The following is a 20,723-nucleotide window of genomic DNA, read 5'->3' as shown; positions in this document are numbered from 1 at the left end:
TAATGAAACACAAATTTAAAGAAGTAACAAAAATAGAGTCGCTCATTTGTAAGTTCAAAATTTATGATTCACAAGTTTTGAACCTTCAACTGAACGAAATATTTTTTTTTTTCAAAAGTATTTTCATAAATTACCGATTGAAATGAAAAAACAACATAAATTTTACATTTAGAAACTTTAGCAGTAATTTTTGTTTATAAATAATTTAAATTATCATTATTAAAATCCTGAAGTTCTGAACTATCAAATGAACGAAATTTTTTCTTCTTCTTCAAAAACTAAATCGTCTTTTTTATAAAATAATTTTGCCTCATTATAAAAAAATTAATTACAAAATTTCTAAAAGTTTTTAACTTTTGTTCCAATCAGTAATTTATGAAAATTAAAAATAATTTTGCCCACTATATTAAAATTAATTATAAAATCTAAATGTAAAATTTCAGTTTTTAACTTTTGTTGCAATCAGTTAATTATTAAAAGAAAATTTAATAAAAAATATTTCCCTCATTTGAACGTTTAAAACTTGTCGATAATTTATTATTTATTATATAAAAACCTAAATTTATTTTGAAGAAGAAGTAAAAGAATTTCTTTAATTTTAACGTTCAGAACTTTAAGAATATATGAAAAATAGTCGACAAAAGTATTATTCGAATTGGAAAAAAAAATTCCTTGACCATTTAAAAAATACGTCAATGAAGTCGACAACGATTAGAAAGAAAAAAATTTTTCCTACAGAAAACGTTAAAGAAAATTTTCTTTTCAAAAAACAAATTAATCAGAAAAGTTTGAAAAAAGCTTTTTCAGAAAAAAGTTTGTAAAGAAAAATATTTTTTCTTGAAAATTGTTGATCATAAGCCTCACAATTACTACGAGAAGGGTTTAAAATATCTGAAAAGTTAAAAACAAAATTAATTAAAAATAAAAAAGAAAAAAGAAACTCACCATAAAGTTTAATTTTTCCATTATGATTCATCAAAATGATGATGTATCCTCCTAAATCGACCATTTCTGCTTGAGGCTGTATTATAATATACTATTTAATACTATCGATGATGATTTAAAAACTCCTTCATTCGCAACAGTTTATTTTGAAATATTATAGATAAAACTCTATTCTTTCAACATTCCCTCATTTTTCCCCCCTTCCTAAAAACCTACAACAACCCGGCAATCGCGCACTTCTCTTCTTTTCTTCTTTTTTTTTAAATATAATTTTACGAATCTAAACCCCCGCTCGTTTGTGTTGCCTCGAGGACGGTTTTTTGTTTTCACCGAACAATGACCATCCTCTCTCTCTCTCTCTTTCTCTCTCTATTTTTCCCTCGCAGTCAAAGTTATTTTCCTTTTATTCACAGTAGGAATATTAAATTACTGCAAAAGTACTTTTTCATCTCTCGTATAGGTCATGAAAAAAAAAAAATTGGCCACTTTGGGGCCCTGGCCATGGGCCCCCCTACATTTCCACAACACTCGAGAATAAATTTCCTCTTTAATTGAAGAGAATTCAAATCCTTATCTTCATTTTATTGATCAAATACTCCAGATTAACCGGTTGCACTGTAAACATGTTTCTCATCTCAATAATTTTTCCCAATGTGTTGATTGCATTGAATCAAAAATTTCAGTCATGTTTAAATTATTAATTTCGAAAATTCACAAACTTGTCAAGAAAAATATTTTTTTTGGGCACTTGTTTCAAAAATAAATTCTCCCGTTAAACACCATTATTTTTTTATCTTGGCTGTTGGAATTTGCCAAAGAGATAATTTTTTTTTTTTTGTGGTAGAAAAAAAAGAGTTTCTCTCTCAGTAATGGGTGTGAACTGCAGATTGGTACGCGCCCAGGTTACTCTCGGGCTCTGGATATTCCGGCGCTCGTCCTCGCGACTTTTCGTTCTCGTTCGAGTTATAGTAAGGTTACGTTTCGCGCCTGCGATCACGCTCACCCTGGGTAAAGAGCGCCCTCGGCCCGTGGACCCGGTGTTTTAATGCAGCTTCTCTTCTTCTTCTTCTTCTTCCTCGTCGTCGCCTCTTTCGAAACTCGTCAAGCGGCTTCAACGAGCCTCGCCTCCACTGGTCCATATCCTCAACATATTCGCGGATAATTCACGTCGACACAACAACGAGGACGTTGCGTTGATGATCCGTTGCGCAGAGGGTGGCTATCCGAGAGAGAGAGCGAGAGGAGCTTTTTCCCACCCTCGACTAATATTCTCTCTCCTCTCCTTCTTCACTTTATCCTCGATCCACCACCGAGTGACAGAGAAACCATCGAGCTAGGCAGCAACTCGGCTCACAGTTGACTTTTTACTCCAAGGGACTGGTATCAAATCCAAAAATCCAGTCTCCAACTCTCTCCTTAGTCACCAATCTCCCTATAAATAAAAAAAACAAAATTAGATAATAATTCCGGTGATAACAAAAATTCCTAACTTTCCAGAACAAAAAATAAATTTACCTTTGGCTTTTTTCTTCGATTTCGAAAAATGCCTCCAACTTTGCCCATCGTCGCCAAACTTCCTGTAAACAAAGAAACAAAATTAGATAATAATTCCGGAAAATTTAAATAGAAATTAGATAATTTTCCAGATCCAAAAAAAAAATTTCTCCAATTTTGAAAATTTCAATTCTATTTTGTTTTTTTTTTTCAAAAAAAAAAAAAAACAAAATAGAATTGAAATTTTCAAAATTGAAGAAAAAGGCGAAAGGAAAAAAAACGAAATAGAATTGAAATTTTCAAAATTGGAGAAAAGGGGAAAAGAAAAAAAAACAAAATAGAATTGAAATTTTCAAATTTGGAGAAAAAGGAAAAATTGAAATTTTCAAAATTGGAGAAAAGGGGAAAAGAAAAAAAATCAAAATAGAATTGAAATTTTCAAAACTGGAAAAAAAGGAAAAAAAACAGAATTGAAATTTTGAAAATTGGAGAAAAAGGAAAAAAACAGAATTGAAATTTTGAAAATTGGAGAAAAAGGGGAAAGTAGAGGAAAAGTTTGAATGTGTCAAGAGAGAGAAAGAGAGAGAGAGAAAGAGGGAAAAAGTAGGAAAAGAGGGTGAATAAAGAGAGACTGTAACTGAACTGAATAAAGGAGTGAGAAGGATAAAGGGCGGGACGGAGCGAAGGAGAAGGAGAGAGAGAGAGAGAGAGAAAATAGCGAGATCAATATAGGGGATGCTGTCTGCCTGCCTAGATTTCTCTCTCATATACAGGGCTGTAATCGAACGGGGTGCATCTCATTCTCTTTATTTATCATTCCTTCTCTCTCTTTCTTTCTCTCTCTTTCTTTCTTTCTCTCTCTCCCTCTCTTTCTTCTCTCTTTCTCTTTCTTTCTCCCTCTCTTCCTCTCTCCCAATTGTACATTTCCTATACACACCTATACTTATTTTTCCTCTACACAATTACTCTTTTCGGAACAATAACAAATTTTTTCGGAATTTTTTAAAAAGACACATAATTGACACCATTTTTTTTTCTCTTTCGCAAATAAACACTAATTATTTTTATTGCTTTTCTTTCTACAAAAAAAAAAAAACACGTGTTTAATGCGGTCAAGGTTAAGTCTCATAGAAAGAGCCTGAGAGGGTTTTTTTTTCATATATTCTTCTTCTTCTTCTTCTTCTTTGAAAAATTAAAAAATAATTTGGAATAATATTAATATTTTCATTATGTTATTAGAAATTTTTTAAGTTAATTCTACACTGGAAAAAAAAATTATTTGATTCAAATTTAAGTAATTAGTTGACTATTATCAAATAAATATTTACTTGATTCAAATAATTTTTTATATAGGTATTCTTCTTCTTCTTCTTCTTTGAGAAATTAAAAAATAATTTGGAATAATCTTAATATTTTCATTTTCTTATTAGAAATTTTTAAAGTTAATTCTACACTGGAAAAAAAATTATTTGATTTAAGTAAGTGATTAGTTGACTATTATCAATTAAATATTTACTTGATTCAAATAATTTTTGTTTGAGAAAATTAAATATTTACTTGACTCGAATAATTTTTGTTTGAGACAATTAAATATTTACTTGACTCGAATAATTTTTGTTTGAGTCAATTAAATATTTACTTGATTCAAATAATTTTTATTTGAGTCAATTAAATAATTTTGTATTTCAACTAATAATTTCAGTATTTGAAGCAAATATGAATTGAATTTTTCATTTCGATAAGAAATATTCTCATTTTTTCTTATTCTGCTTTAAAAACATCAGTTTCAAATTTTTCTAAAATTCAATTATTTTCCAAATTTTTTAGTGTGAATTCCTCTATTAAAGAATTTTAATCAAATTTTCAAAAAAAAGTTGCATTTTTTGAAGAATTTATTTAAAATTGTGCTCAAAATAATTGAATCCTTGCGAAGAATTTTATTTTTTATAAAAAAATTGAATTCTAATGAAGGATTTTATTTTTTATAAAAATAATTGAAATCTTGCAAAAAATGTTATATTTTATAAAAATAATTGAATTCTTTCAAGGAATTTGGTGGAATTTTTTTTAAATAATTGAATTTTTTAATTTTTAAATAAAATTATTAAATAAAATTTTTAAAATAATGGAATTTCAGTGATTTTTAGCATTTTTTGAGGAAAATAAAATAATTGAATTATAACAAACGAATTTTAATAAAAGTTTCTAGAATAATAATTGCATTTTTCGAGGAATTTCTTTATAAATGATATTCTCCAAAAATGTTATTAAAATTTTTGAAAATATTAGAATTTTCGAATTTCGAAATAAAATTATTCAAAAGTTGAAGAATTTTTGTTTGAATTCCTGCAAAGAATTTTATTATTTTTGAAAATTAATTGAATTCTTAATTTAATTGAATTGCCAAACATTTTTTTTTTGAATTTTTTAAATTGTTTTTAAGAATTTTATTAATATTTTCTAGAATAATTTTTTTATATCCACTATTAGCGGATTTAAAATAATGCAAATTATCGAAAAAGAAAAAAATCTCTTTTCGTGTCAAAAATCTAAAAAATATTCAAATAGCATTAAATCGTAAAAAAGTAGGAAAAATATAAAATTTTAGTAAATAAGTGTGAAGCCTGAAATAATTTCAAATATTTTTCGAATAAAATTTGTTTGGAATTTTATTCCAAAAGTGATTTAAAGTAAGTCAAGGCCATCAGACTCAAGTGTCATAGTTGACATATTTATATACACATACACATGTTGATAAAAATTAATTTGAAAATACCTAGAGAAACTAAATAAAAAAAGAAAAAAAAACCTGGTCGAATATTTAATAAATTTAAATAAGAAACAATATTTGGTGACGCGGGGGGAATAAAGCGGAAGGTGAACGGAACCGAGTAACTGATTGCAAGCTTCAACCTAATTATAAATAAATTGAGAGTTAAATTAATTATAAACACGGTTACTGAACTCGACGCGATTTTTATTTCATATTCAGTTAGGGCCGTATAAGAGCATTATAGTTTGATCCTCTTTACATAATGTGGGCAGCTTTATTCGGATAGATCTCTTTTCTATACAATATTTCATTTCGGACCGAGAATCTTTGTTCAGGTTTTACGTGAAATTCAATTATTCTTTCTTTTTCTCTTCAAAAATATTCTCTTTTCTAATTTTTTAATAATAATTTTCTCTTTTTATTTTCTACTTCTATTTTACATTTTTATTAATAATTTTTACATGGCTGTAGTTTATAATTGACAATTAAATAAAATTTATATTTTTTTACAAGGAAAAATGTTCAAATGAACGAAATTAATTTATTTCTTCTTCAAATTGAAATTTTATTAAAATAATTTTGCGTCACGTATAAAAAAAATGTTAAATTCAAGATTTTTATTTTTATAATCACACAATCATAAATTTCCTAAAAAATCGGAAAAAAGACAAATGAAATTTTAGAAAAAAAGACAAAAAGGAATGACGAAAATGTCAAAAATATTTAAAAAAATATCACATTTCTCGACGACACATACTTTAATATTAAACAATCGCAGGAATAAAATTTAATAAAATTCATAGCAAAATTTTAATTAGGTATTTTTAACATTTTTTTTTAAATTCTCTCTAAAATGTAAACTATTTTTATAAATAATAAAATTCTTCTCCTAAATTCGATTATTTAAAAAAAATTTTAATAAAATTCTTCGCAAGAATTCAATTATTTTTAATACAATTTTAAATAAATTCCTCGAAAAATTTAATTATTTTAAAAAATTTTAATAAAAATTGTTTGCTAGAATTCAATTATTTTTATAAATAATAAAACTCATCGCAGGATTTCAATTCTTTTCATAAATAATAAAATTTTTACGCGGGAATTGAATTATTTAAAACACAATTTCAGTAAAATTTTTCAAAAAAAGTCAATTATTTAAAAAGATTTTTATAAAATTCTCCGCAAGAATTCAATTTCAAATCAGTTCAATTTCAATTCTTCGCAGAAATTCAATTATTTTCTAAATTTTTTTTCTAAATTTTCCTCACAATTTCAATTATCTTTCTAAATATCAAAATTCTTCTGCAAAATTTAATTACTTTTAAACATTTTCTAAAAAAATCTGTTCAAAATTTCAATTATCTTTATAAATAATAAAATTCTTTTCTGAAAAAAAATTATAATAAAATTCTTGTAAAAATTTCAATTATCTTTATAAATAAAAAAATTCATCCTATAGAAATTCTATTATTTTCAAAATTTTTTTTAAATTTCTCGTCAAAATTTTGTTTATCTTCATAAATAATACAATTCATCCTGGAAATTTAATTATTTTCAAAAGTTCTGATAAAATTCTTTGCAAAATTCAATTATCTACAAAAGTAATAAAATTCTTCGCAGAAATTCAATTATTTTCAAAATTTTTTTTTAAAATTCTCCTCAAAATTTCAATTATCTTTGTAAATATAAAAATTCTTCTGCAAAATTCAATTACTTACTAATGTTTTATATAAATTTCTTCCCAATAATTCAATTATATTCATAAAAAATAATTAAAATTTTTTTTTTATAAAGTCTTATAATATAAAATAATGATTTTATCACTCGGTCAATTTGAGCAATCGATGTCTTCATGTTTTATAACAATTTTTTATAAGTTGTTTAATTTCAAAAAGGTTTGAATTTGAATCTTTTGAAGAATTTTATTTCCTATGGAAAAATAATAATTAAATATTTATTTAAAAAAAGAAGTTATTAATGTTTTCGAAAAATTTGAAAGAAATTTGTTAATAAATGTATCAGATCATTTTTTTGACTAAAACTTTTTCCTTTAATTTTCTAAAAATTTTAAAAGTTTCAATTTCTAATTGACAAATAGAATTTATAAACATTTTTTTTCCATTAATTTTTAAAAAACACAATCCGAGCCCTGTGATTGCAATAAAAATAAAAAAACACAAATTTTACATTTTAGAAACTTTAAATTAAATTTTTTTGTTAGTAACACAAAATTATTGCAATAAAGATTTAATTTGAAGAAGAAATAAATAAATATCGTTTATTTGAACGTTCAAAATCTTAGCACTATAATTTTCACGGAATATATGTAATTTAATTAGTGCAAAATTTTTCATTAATTTAGATTTAGAGAGTGAAGGGATTTCAAAGACACTTTTTTCCTTTTTTACCTTCCTATATTTTTTAATAAAAAAAAATAAGATCTTTTTATGCGGGATATTAAACCAGGAAATGCAAAACATTTAAAAAAAAAGAAAAAGTATCGCTGTAATGCGGGTCGAATGAGTAACTTTAATCAATGACATTTCACATTTTTAAATATCAAATTAATTAATAACGAGAAAATTCATTACAATTCATTTAATTTCTATTCGTGATTATTTATGATTTTTCAAGGTCTCATCAGTCAAACTAGTTCATCCGTCTCTTAAAATTTTATTATTTACTAAAAGTTTGTTTTTCGATAATAAATATTTTTTAATATTTCCCAAAATAATAATTTTTCGATTTCGAATAATTTTGAATTTTTTAAAGTTTTGTACATTTATGTAACTATATATAAAAATTAATTCTTTAATTATAAAAAACAATATTTTGTAATAGAATTCAAAGTAAAAAAAAGTAATTTATTGGAACGTTCGAAACTTTAGAAAACATAAATAATAAACTGCATCATTGATAAATTTTCTATATATAATTCTCTAATGTAAAAAATTTTCAAAAGATTATTTTTCAAAAATTTTTCTCAGTTGGGTAGAAAAAGAAATTTTTTTAAAATTCAACTATTTATTTTTGTCAACATTTTCACTAGATTAGAAGGAAAGTAAAAAAGACGAAATAATAGACAATTCAAGGTACAAGGTAAACTAATTGTATCATATTATATGAAACAGCAAATGTCACTGTCTAGAAACTAAAATTGAATTTCTAAAACGGTTTTCAAATTGAAAAGTAAGAATAGGATGGACCAAAGGTCAAACAGTAAGGCCAAACGTCAAATCGTTCTTATATATCTGAATCAATCTTATTTATTGATTATCACGTTAAGGCTATAATTAACTTTATTAACAAACTCAAACTATAGAGTCTATTTAATTTCACTTTTGTTTGTCGTCTACAATATCTTCTATTTAATATCCGACTTTAGTAAATGCACACTACATAAAGACAATTATATTTCCTTCATAAATTATATTAATATTGTATTACTTTGAATATTATACTATATCATTAAATTTATATGGGGCGCCTGATTATCCCATAAAAATCATTTTCACAGAATTATATCAGTCTTTTGCGAAATTTTTTGTTTCGAATTATTATTTAACAGAAAAAATTCATATCGAATTATAATTTATACTATTTTTGTCACTTCGAATTAGAGTTTGCATGAATATTTATATATAGACGAATTGTAATTTATTTTAATTATTATTTGATTGAATTTCAATTGACGACAATAAGTTAAAAACTAAAGAATTTAAAAATAACTGAATTTTAATTATTACGAATTTCTATAAAAAAATATCTATCGGGAAAGAAATTAACAGGCTTCGTACTCGTTAATTATAATTTTAAAAAAAATTCGCTTTATGACTGAAAAATGTAGTAAAAAAGTAGCTATCGAAAAATTAAATTTGAAGACTCAATTTTTTCATAATTTTTAAATTAAATTACACTCAAAAATAGAATACTTTTTTAAAATACATATTTAAATACCTATATTTATTTTTCCACCGGAATTAAAATATTTTAGATAATTTCAATTAAAGAAATTTTTGAACTTTAACTATATTTATATTATTTATTTATTATTATTATTATTATTATTATTTATTTATTTATTTATTTTTTTATTATTTATTTATTTATTATTTATTTTATTTATATTTCAAAAAATTACAACTAATTCTTCAATTCTTATTAGAAACTTCAACGAGAATTCAATTACTTAAAAACAAAAATAAGTAATTTAATGAATAATTGAATATTTTTTAAAATAAAATTCTTGAGCTTTATCAAATTATTTTTTTAAATAACTGAAATTTTACGAAGAATTACGTTAAAATTTTTTTAAAATAGTAAAATTTATTTGAGAAATTTAAATAAAAATTTTATTGATAATAATTATTAAATTCCAATAAACAAATTACATCAAAATTTTCTTAAATAATAATTGAATTCTATTTAAAAATTTTAATAAAATTTTTTAGAATAATTGCATTTTTCGAGGAATTTATTTCAAATTATATAAAAAATAATTGAAATCCCGTGATAAGTTTTATTATTTATGGAAATAATTAAATTGATGCAAACAAGTTGTATTAAAATTTATTTAAATAATTGAATTCTTGCGAAAAATTTAAAAAAAAATCTTTTTAAATAATTGATTTTTTTCGAAAAATTTTATGAAAATGTGTATTAAATAATTCAATTCCTGCGTAAAAATTTAATTATTTTTGAAAAGAATTGAAATCCTGCGATGAGTTTTATTATTTATAAAAATAATTGAATTCTAGCAAACAATTTTTATTAAAATTTTTTAAAATTGTATTAAAAATAATCAAAATAATTGAAATCTCGTGATAAGTTTTCTTATTTATGAAAATAATTGAATTATTGCAAACAAATTTCATTAAAATTTATTTAAATAATTGAAATCTTGCGAAGAATTTTAAAAAAATCTTTTTAAATAATTGATTTTTTTCGAAAAATTTTATGAAAATGTGTATTAAATAATTCAATTCCTATGAAAATTAAATTATTTTTGAAAAGAATTGAAATCCTGCGATGAGTTTTATTATTTATAAAAATAATTGAATTCTAGCAAACAATTTTTATTAAAATTTTTTAAAATTGTATTAAAAATAATCAAAATAATTGAAATCTCGTGATAAGTTTTCTTATTTATGAAAATAATTGAATTATTGCAAACAAATTTCATTAAAATTTATTTAAATAATTGAAATCTTGCGAAGAATTTTAAAAAAATCTTTTTAAATAATTGATTTTTTTAGAAAAATTTTATGAAAATGTGTATTAAATAATTCAATTCCTGCGTAAAAATTTAATTATTTTTGAAAAGAATTGAAATGTTTTAAATAATTTAATTCCTATGAAAATTGTATTATTTATGAAAATAATTAAATTCCTGCGATGAGTTTTATTATTTATTAAAATAATTGAATTCTTGCAATGATTTTTATTAAAATTTTTAAAAATAATTGAATTGCAGGGGACAAAAGGAATGCGCAGGCGCGTAGCGGCTGCGCGAGCCTTTTTTCCCCGGCGTCACCACTTTCTTTCCCTCTGACGTCATCTAGCCTCTAAAAACTTGAATTTTCAACCCACTTCACAAAAAAATTTTAAAAATGCAAGTAAATTATAATTTAAATTCAATACTATTTGTTAAATATTAATTCGAATCAACAAATTTTGAAAGAACGATAATTCTGTGCTTAGTATTTTTATTTCCAAAATTAATAAAAATAACGTTTTTCATTTGAAAAATAATAAAATAAAAAAAAAAAAATGGTAAAGAAAAAGTTAGAGTTCATTAACTTTTCTTATAAATAACTCCAAGTTAGATAGTTTGAAAAGTGCAAAATATATTTCGCGCTTTGAATTGAAAGTTTGCGCTCGAGTTGCTTAAAAACAAAGTAACAATGTTCCCAGAAAATAACAAACAAAAGTTTTTCTCTTAAATACACATACCTATATGTATAATTTAAATGTCTGTGAATTCTTAATTTAAAATATATTATACTTTAAAAACATTTCTCATTGAGAGAATGAGGGAAAAAAACTAATATCTTTCATATAGGAAAAGATAAAAGAGAATATTTCTCATGAAAAGAATATTTCTAGTTGAAAGAGTAAAAAAAATATTACTCACAAAAAGCATAATGGAATATTTCACGAAGGCAAAAAAAGATGGTAGGTTCAACTGTAAAATATTTTTTTTTCTTTCTATTTCGTATCAATAGTTCTCTACTTTCTGTTTCTTTTAATATTTTCTAACATTTTAATATTCGATATTCAATATTCATTGTTAATATTTTAATTATTAATATAAAATATTCATTGTTAGTATTTTATTTATTAATATTTAATATTCAATTCTAATATTTTTATTATTAATTATTAATATTCAATATTCGATTCTAATATTCAATTGAAGTGAGTGACTACTTTGTTGTTTAAACAATTTAATCATTAAATGATATAAATGATTCTGCTTTTCCCCTTTCATGACATAAGAGTTGCATAACTATATGTGGATGTATCGGATTGCATAAGTGTAACTCGGGTTGCCTATATTTTGTCTAATACAATGACAATCGACTTACTATTATGCAATATTCATATTACCGTGACCTAATTAAAACAATTCGCTTTACTCTTATTAAACATAAAATTATTTATGCATGCTTTCTACCTTTATAACCAGTTCAATTTAAAAACAAATAAATAAATTTTCCAATAAAATTAGAATGTATATTATTTATGATTAATAATTCATTACTCGCAATGCATTATTCTACTTGCAAATAGATCACAAAAAAAACTACTTTGAAAAATCAGATAAATAAACAGATTTATTTATAATACACGTATTTTTGTATATTATATTCTTTCTGTTATCAACTACTATATCTTTGATAAATCAATAATTTTTCCTTTGTTCCTACACGACATTCGTATTTTCATAAAAGTACATTTTTCTTCAAGTTTTTTTGCTGAGTAGAACTTTCAAAGCGCAAACTTTTAGAACAATAAACTTTTAGAAAAGGAAATAGAAGGAGGAATCGCAATGTTACTTTGCCTTTTGTCATGTGTGGCAGATACTTCAATTTAAGTACACTTGGTTGAAACTTGTTGCTTTTATGAGGCATTTTTACTAATTGCGTGGCTTAAGGCACTTTACTTGTCGGATATAAATATGAAAATAGAAAAAAGCGGAGGGAAAAAATGTTTCAAAACGCATTTTAATTCTATTTTTTGACAATGTAAATAAATTTTCCGTTTTGTCAACAAATACCGGACGAGTTATGTCCTTGTCACTCATTACGTTTTTATAGTTAATTTTTACCATTTTTACACGTATTTTTTTACTTTTACAATTCAATACAAATAACAAGAATCAAATTAAATTTCTCCTTTCATAGATAATGGTGCTTATCACAAACACCGAATATTATTTACTCTAAATTAAAACTTTAAAAGTAGACGTAAATGACGAAAATTGTATTGAGAATTATAGGTTATGTTAAAGCGTGCTCACCAACTTTCGATGTAGAAACTTTCTGCACAATCCGACACATGATTGGAATCCAAAATCCCTAACTTGATGATTAAAAGTAATTGCAGAACGAACAAAACTTGTTGACTTTAATTATTAACACTTTAATTTGATAAAATTATCAGAAAACACCGGCACAAGAAAAAAAAAATCACATGCATTTTCGCGACAACTGTGCGAAACCTAGCGGCGAGATGTCGCACTACTCGAACTCTAGTCAAATGACACTTTAATTTAGGACAAAATTATATTTTTAAATAAATATTTTCAATTCTCTTCTATTCTGAAATATTGGAAATATTAAGAAAGTATAAAATAGAAAATGTAGGTTTTTTACTGTTGAGAAGATAGTCGAATCGAGTCAAACTGAATATTTAAACAAAAGAGGTAATTGATTAACGTAGTAGGAACGCTATGTTTGGCAACTCGAAATCCTATTGGCTGTTCATCATGCCAGCGAAAAAGTAAACAGATTCAAATATATTTATCAAATTTTCCACATTTAATTATTATTATAAATGTTATAAATAAAAATTTATTTATAAAAGTAAATATTTTGGTTACTTTGTCAAAAAAATGCAAATTAACAAAAATATGAAAAATATTAAACCTATTTTGTAAAGGGTTTTATCAACAAGAAAATAATATAAAACAAAATGAGAAATGAAACCTAACCTATAAAAATGATAGAAGTCGTTCGTCGTTAAATGTTATTTTTTGCCAATTCACCCAAATTATTCAAGTACTAATTAATGTAATAAATTAAAAACTTTTAATTCAATCGCATAAAATTCAATTTTCTAGAATATAAATAACTTTTGTTTCGTATTCTCGTTCCAGATCCATTTTTGATGACGTCAACATGGTTGCAAACAATGGCATTTTAGCTCTCAGCTGGTGGGCTGGTGTCAGTAACAAAACACTCCACAAACACACAAGTTTGACAGATAACAATAACAAAGTATAAAATGAGTAATCATATTGCGATAATATGTGGATAAACTATATTCAATGTCAGAAAATCAACTGCTGACGGAATATTAGTGAATGATAACATTTTTATAATGTATGTGTGATCTCGTAAATAAAGGCCAAAGATTCTCTCATCATCTGCTGATGTATTTTCTCTGATTTGGATGCGTTATCCTTTGTTAATTAAACTTGACACATCGAATTTATAAATGTAAGTATAAGTTTTGTTTTTCAATTTCGCTAACAAGTGGTTAAGAAAAAAGTGTCTAAATTAATAATTTTGCAGTGTTTTTTTTTGGTTTTTAAATCGAGTTTGCTTTTAAATTTGGTGAATTTTTTTAGCTTGTCATGATGATTATAGCAACAATTGCTATAACCCTGTGTCTATTTAATCCTATTTTTGGCGTAGTTAAGTATCAACCGGAAGCAGTGCATATCGCCTATGGAGGTTTGTGTTTTAATTTCAATTAGAAATTCTCTCTTTTCTCTTTTATTGAAAAAGACAGAAATTGCGTAGGTATTTAATCTTTTTCTTGTTCAGGAGATTGTTTTCAATTCTTTTCTTATTTCTGGCTCAAATTTCGCAATAGTTTCATTAAAAAAAATATTTCAATAATTATTTCAGTAAATGAATAATCAAACTAGATTCAAATTTTTGTTTTTTAACAGAGAATATTCATGACATTGTTGTTACTTGGAGTACGAGGGATGACACGACAGAATCTATAGTCGAATATGGAATAAATGGTTTCGCTTTAAGTGAACATGGAAATTCGAAACTTTTTGTTGATGGTGGTGCAAAGAAGAACAAACAATACTTTCATCGAGTTTACTTGAGGAATTTAACTCCAAATAATAGATACAGTAAGTGAATAATTAATTTTTCTTTTTAAATATTTTAAATTTTAAAATAAATGTCATGAAAATAATTGAAATTCTTTAAAGAATTTTACAATTTTTAAAAATAATTGAATTGTTTTGAAGAATTTTATCATTATTTTGAAAATAATTGAATTTAATTAATATTTTTAATAATAATTGTATTCATTTGAGAAATTTTACTAAAATTGAATTCCTTTTGAAGAATTTATTTTTACTTTTTTTCAAAATAATGTAGTTTTTGAATAATTTTAATTGGAAATTTTTAAAAAAATTAATTTAATTAAATGAAGAATTTTTTTCAAATTTGTAAAATAGTTGTGTCTGTCAAAAATTGTAATTAAATATTTCATTATTGAAGTTTATTAAAATTTTATTGAAAATAATTGAATTCCTGTGAATAATCTTATTATTTATAGAAATAATTTAATTCTTGCGAAGAATTTTATAAAAATATTTTTAACTAATTGATTTTATGAGAAAAATTTTATTATAATTGTGTTTTAAATAATTATATTCCTGTGGAAACTTTATATTATTTTTGAAAATAATTGAATTCTTGTAAAAGAATTTAATTAACATTTTTTAAAATAATTGAAATTCTGTTATGTGTTTTATTATATTTATAGAAACAATTAAATTCTTACAATTTTATTAAAATTTATATAAATAATTGAATTCTTGCAAAATATTTGAATTAAAAATATTTTATAAAAATATTTTTAAATAATTAATTTCTTTCGAAAAATTTTATGAAAAATGTGTTTAAATAATTCAATTCCTACGAAAATTTTATTATTTACAAAAATAATTGAAATTCTACAAATGAGTTTTATTATTTATTAAAATAATTTTATTCTTGCAACGAATTTTATTAAAATTGTATTGAAAATAATTGAATTCCTATAAAGAATTTTACTATTTATAAAAATAATTGAATTCTTTCCGAAGAATGTTATTATTTATGAAAATAATTGAAATTTTGCGAAGAATTTAATCAAATTTTTTTGAATATAGTTGAATTCTTTAAAGAAATTGTATTTAAAATTCTGAAAAATAAGTTTTTAAATTCTATAAAAGGAAATTTAATTTTTCAAGAATTTTATTAAAAAATTAACATATGTAATTAAATTTTTATAAACTAATTGTATCATTTTCTAATTTTTATAGAATATAATTTTATATTTTACAAGAAATTTCTTTAAAATTTTGAAAATAATTGAATTTTTAAAATAAATTTTACACACAATTTTAGAAATAATATTGAATTTTTTAGATTAAATCACTTTTAGAATTATTATAAATATTTTTTAAATAATTAAATTTCTTAAGTTTTAAAGAAGATATTTGAATATTTTTTAAGAAATTTATTAAACGTTTTGAAAATTAAGGAATTTTTTAAGGAATTTTACAGAAAAAAAGATTTTAAATTATCAAAAGAAAACGAGAAGGAAAAATATTGAAGTAATTGAAAATAATTGAATGTTTCCAAAGACTTTACTTATAATTTAATTTTCTTTACTTTGATTATTTAAAAAAAGAATTGAATTGTTTCAATGGATTTATACAAATTTTAGAAACTAATTCAATTCCTGCGAAGAATTTTAATATTTATAAAAATAATTGAATTCTTCCGAAGAATGTTAGTACCGTAAGTGAGGCTAAATTCCCTCAATTTTTCAATTCTTTTTTAAATAACTTCGGGAAACGATGAAAATAAACATTGGCACTGAAAATATATAATCTTTAACCCTTTATCTTTCCTATTACTGCATAAAGAAATTAAAATATGTTGCAGAAAATTATTTATAAGCCGTTTTTTTGTGAGCGACTTTACCTTTAAATGATGGGTAAATTCGCTCACCATTATTATTCTGGCAAAATATATTATAATCTACAAAAATGAAACTAAATATTCTTTAGAATCAATAAAGAAAAAAATTAAGAACAATATACAAAGTTATTGGAATAAATATTTAATATTGTTTTATCAATAAGTAATTAGATTCAATCATTCAATCAAACGTACTCATAACCATAAAAAACAAGGTTAAGTTTGACAGTTTAGTGCTTAAACCGTTTTAAATCGTTTAATTTTCAGTTATAAGAGTACTATTATTTAAAAAAATCGAATTATAAATTATAGTAATTAACATACTTAAAATATCCAGGCCCAAACATCTTTTTTGTAGACTTATTTCCTGAGCGAATTTACACAACAAATTTGAATTTTTTTTAAATTGATTTTTTGCAGAATCTGTTTATTGCTTTAATTTTTGTGCTTTATGAGAATCATGTTGGAGATACAGGAAATGTAATGTTCAGAAGTATTCAACTTAAAAACTTTGAAGTAAAGCTTTATTTCCTACTTTTTCATACTACTTGTTCAATATGAAAATTATTCACTTGTGTTTTAAATATAATTTCTACTGAAAGTTACCAATGAATTTGCTGCAAATAAATTTTAAATTAAAGTTTACCATTTATATTAACCAAAACAATTGTAAATCTTAAATATTTCTGTCTAAAAAGTATGTTAATCGAATTTTAAAAAGAGACATCGGTTGAGCGAATTTACCCTACATGAGCGAATTTAGCCTCACTTACGGTATTTATAAAAATAATTGAATTCTTCCGAAGAATGTTATTATTTATGAAAATAATTGAATTCTTGCAAAGAATTATATTAATTTTTGAAAATACAAACAATAATAATTAATTATGTACTTAATAAGCGATATTTTTAAATTTTGATTATGAAATTATTATTCAAAAATTAAAATTTGAAAATAAAAAAGTTCGTAATTTACATAATAAAAATAAATTGAACATTTGCTAGTAATAGTAAAATTAATCAAGAATTTCAGTAAAATTTTCTAATTTTCTTTCTTCTTTTTTGTAGCATATCATTGTGGAAGTAATTTAGGATGGTCGGACGTATTTTACTTTGTGACTGCGCCCGACAATTCATCGTCCTGGGCGCCCCATATCGTTCTTTTTGGTGATATGGGAAACGAAAATGCCCAAAGTTTGCCTCGTTTACAAGAGGAGACGCAAAGAGGTGTTTACGATGCTGTGATTCACGTGGGAGATTTTGCCTACGACATGCATTCGGAAAATGCTCAAGTCGGCGATCAATTTATGCAGCAAATTGAAGAAATCGCCGCCTATTTGCCATACATGACAGTTCCTGGTAATCACGAGGAAAGATACAATTTTAGCAATTACAGGTAATTGGCGATTTTTTCCTATTAATCTAATCTGTATAAAATTTGTTAACTGGGATTAACAAAATTATTTACTAAAAATTTTGAACAAATTTGTGTTCAAACTTGTAAATTTCCCTTGTTCTCCAGAGCTCGCTTCTCAATGCCTGGAGATTCCGAAAGTTTGTGGTACAGTTTCAATATGGGTCCTATTCATTTCATCGGTATTGAAACGGAAGCTTATTATTTCATGAACTATGGACTTAAACAGCTTGTTAAACAGTATGAATGGCTCAAGAAAGATTTAGAGGAAGCGAATAGACCCGAAGTGAGGCAAGTTTCGATATTTGTTTTCTTCTCTTCTATTGGTTTAGAAAAGGAAAAGTTTTTTATTTAATTAATAAAAAGAAGTGAACAATTTTTATTTAATTTTATTAATGGAAAAAAGGAAGAAATTATAATTGATGTAAATTTTTTTAACAGAGCAATTAGACCCTGGATAGTAACGTTCGGTCACAGACCAATGTACTGCAGTAATTTAAATTCAGATGATTGTACAAATCATCAATCTCTAGTTAGAGTCGGTTTACCTTTTCTCAATTGGTTCGGACTTGAGAAACTCTTCTTTGATAATCAAGTTGATCTTGAAATTTGGGCTCATGAACATAGTTACGAGCGAATGTGGCCGATGTACAACTTTCAGGTAAATTTTTAGAAATATAATTATTATTTTATTTACAATTTAAATGCAGGAAACTCTGATCGACTTAAAAATGCAAAAAAAATTTCAAGAAAGTTTTTTAATCCTTGTAAATTCGAAGAATTTAATTTCCCCTGTTTCTTATTCCAATAACAACTTCAATTCCAAGTTTTTGTAAATTTCAATTGTTATCAATTTAAAATTAATATTTAAATTAATTTATTAAAAATTTTTTCAAATTTTTTTTTAAAATCAAGATTATTTTCAAAATATTATAATAAACGTCTTCAAAACATCAAAATTTATTTTTTTTAAATTAAACGAAATTACCAATTATTCGATTATTTTCAATTAATTAATTACAATTTTTCCGAAAGTCAATTATTCAAAAAGAAAAGTTCACTTAAAATTCTCTAAAATTCAATTACTTTCAATTAATTAACTGAAATTCTTCAGAAATTAAATTACTTTCTGAAGTCTTTAACTAAAATTATTTATAGTTATTTTAAGATACTTTTTTGAGAAATCAATTATTTATTAAAAAAAGAGAAAATTAGTCTAAAATTTAATTGTTTTTTATTAATTAACTACAATGCTTACGAAAATCAATTATTTTCTGGAATATTCGACTAAAATTCTTCTGTAAATCATTTATTTTTAGTAATTTTTGTGAGAATTCAATTATTTACTTTAAAAAAAGGAAAGATAATTTAAAATTTATCTAAAATTCAATTATTTTCAATTAACTGTAATTTTTCCGAAATTCAATTACTTTCTTTAATTTTAATTAAAATTCAATTCTAAATCAATTATTTTTAGTAATTTTGAGAAACCTGTTTTTAAGAACTAAATTACCTATTTATTTAAAAAAGGGAAAGTTCAATTGTTTTCTTTTAATTAACTGAATTTAAAATTTTGTGAGTTTTGTATTTTAGAAATGTTACAGGTGTTACCTCAAACATTTTTCCCTAAATCAATTGTTTTTAATAATTGTCAGTAAAAACTTTATAATTAAATTAAATTAAATTATTAAAAAAAATTTCACATAAAATACAATTTAAAATTAAATTGTATTCAATTCATTTTTACGAAATTTTGATAATTCTTAAAACTTGTTAAAAGATTTAAACACTTTTCTGAGAAGAAATATGTTACTAGTTATTTTTCATACTTTGAAAATCAAAATAATTGTCATTTTACAGAAAGAGAAGTTTCTATTTTCTTTTAATATTTGAAAGAAAAGTCGAAATAGTCGCATTTTATTAAAATTAGTAAAAAAAAATGGCATTTTTTGTAAATAGTAAAAAAAAATCATATTATCCGAGGCCTGAAAATGAAACACTAAATAAAAATTTATTTGCACTTTTAGATTTATAATGGAAGTTATCATGAACCTTACAAAAATTATCAAGCTCCCGTTCACATTATTACCGGATCGGCAGGTTGCAAAGAAGGAAGAGAAAAATTCGTACCTGAAAGACCAGATTGGTCTGCTTTTCGCAGTTCCGATTATGGTTACACAAAAATGAAGGCTTACAATAAAACACATCTCTACTTAGAGCAGGTAAAGTGTAAACAAATTCTATTATTATCTTCAAAAATTATTTTTCAAAAACTTAAAAATTATAAATTAAAACAAAATAACTTTTCAGATTTCTGATGACAAAGCCGGCGAAGTTATAGATCATATTTGGCTCATAAAAGACGAAATCTATCCAGAATTTATAAAATTATCAAATTAATGAAATTAATGAAATTAATGAAATGAATTCCCTAGAACTTAATTATTCTCAAAAAGGTCACAAAAAATTTTCAAATTACTCTCTTTCTTCATAATACTCCAAACATCTTTTTTTAAATTTAAATATCATTTTGATGCCTATTTAAAATAATAATAATTAGGATAGTAACGAAAATAATTTCTTATTTCTTTTTCTGAGAAAGCATTTTTAAATAATCGAATTTTAGAATATTATCAGCTAATTATGTGATAAAATAAATTCAATAATATTGGATGAACAAATAAATAAAAAGTATATTTACAATCAAAGTTTCGTATATATTTTTGTTTTTCCTTTTGAAAACCTCTCAAAACGATAAAGGTTTTTTTTTTTGTAAATAAACGAGCGAATAGCCATATATTTATTTAATTGTTAAAATATAAATATATGTGTATAATAATATTATTACTATTATTATTATTACTATTATCAA

The 20,723-nt window shown here is 23.4% G+C and overlaps 2 protein-coding genes across 4 annotated transcripts in view; one reads left to right on the top strand and one right to left on the bottom strand.

Annotated features, from left to right (window-relative positions):
• LOC122501155 (protein PALS1) overlaps positions 1–12,911 on the bottom strand; it is a 207,994-nt gene extending 195,083 nt beyond the window's left edge. For 2 of the 3 annotated variants that reach the window (XM_043610433.1, XM_043610435.1), the window contains exons 1-3: positions 12,735–12,911; positions 2,461–2,522; positions 946–2,377 (exon numbers count right to left, since the gene is read on the bottom strand). In XM_043610433.1, the coding sequence (XP_043466368.1) occupies positions 946–1,009 (64 nt within the window). In that variant the 5' untranslated portion in view covers positions 1,010–2,377; positions 2,461–2,522; positions 12,735–12,911. Of the gene's footprint in view, positions 1–945; positions 2,388–2,460; positions 2,523–12,734 lie in introns of those variants that run through there. The other variant, XM_043610434.1, reaches the window with a different exon arrangement.
• Positions 12,912–13,613: 702 nt separating this feature from the next.
• On the top strand, positions 13,614–20,480 carry LOC122501161 (acid phosphatase type 7). The gene is made up of 8 exons (XM_043610447.1): positions 13,614–13,935; positions 14,067–14,172; positions 14,394–14,588; positions 17,506–17,833; positions 17,960–18,142; positions 18,293–18,512; positions 19,879–20,073; positions 20,162–20,480. Exons 2-8 carry the CDS (start codon positions 14,073–14,075, stop codon positions 20,249–20,251), a joined length of 1,311 nt encoding a protein of 436 aa, XP_043466382.1. The 5' UTR covers positions 13,614–13,935; positions 14,067–14,072; the 3' UTR covers positions 20,252–20,480.
• Positions 20,481–20,723: the final 243 nt, after the last annotated feature.

The sequence above is a fragment of the Leptopilina heterotoma genome, unplaced genomic scaffold, assembly GCF_015476425.1.
Source record: "Leptopilina heterotoma isolate Lh14 unplaced genomic scaffold, ASM1547642v1 Lhet_206, whole genome shotgun sequence".
Lineage (NCBI taxonomy): Eukaryota > Metazoa > Arthropoda > Insecta > Hymenoptera > Figitidae > Leptopilina > Leptopilina heterotoma.
The sequence above is the reverse complement of the archived record's forward strand: the minus strand, read 5'-3'. Positions and strand labels throughout refer to the sequence as shown.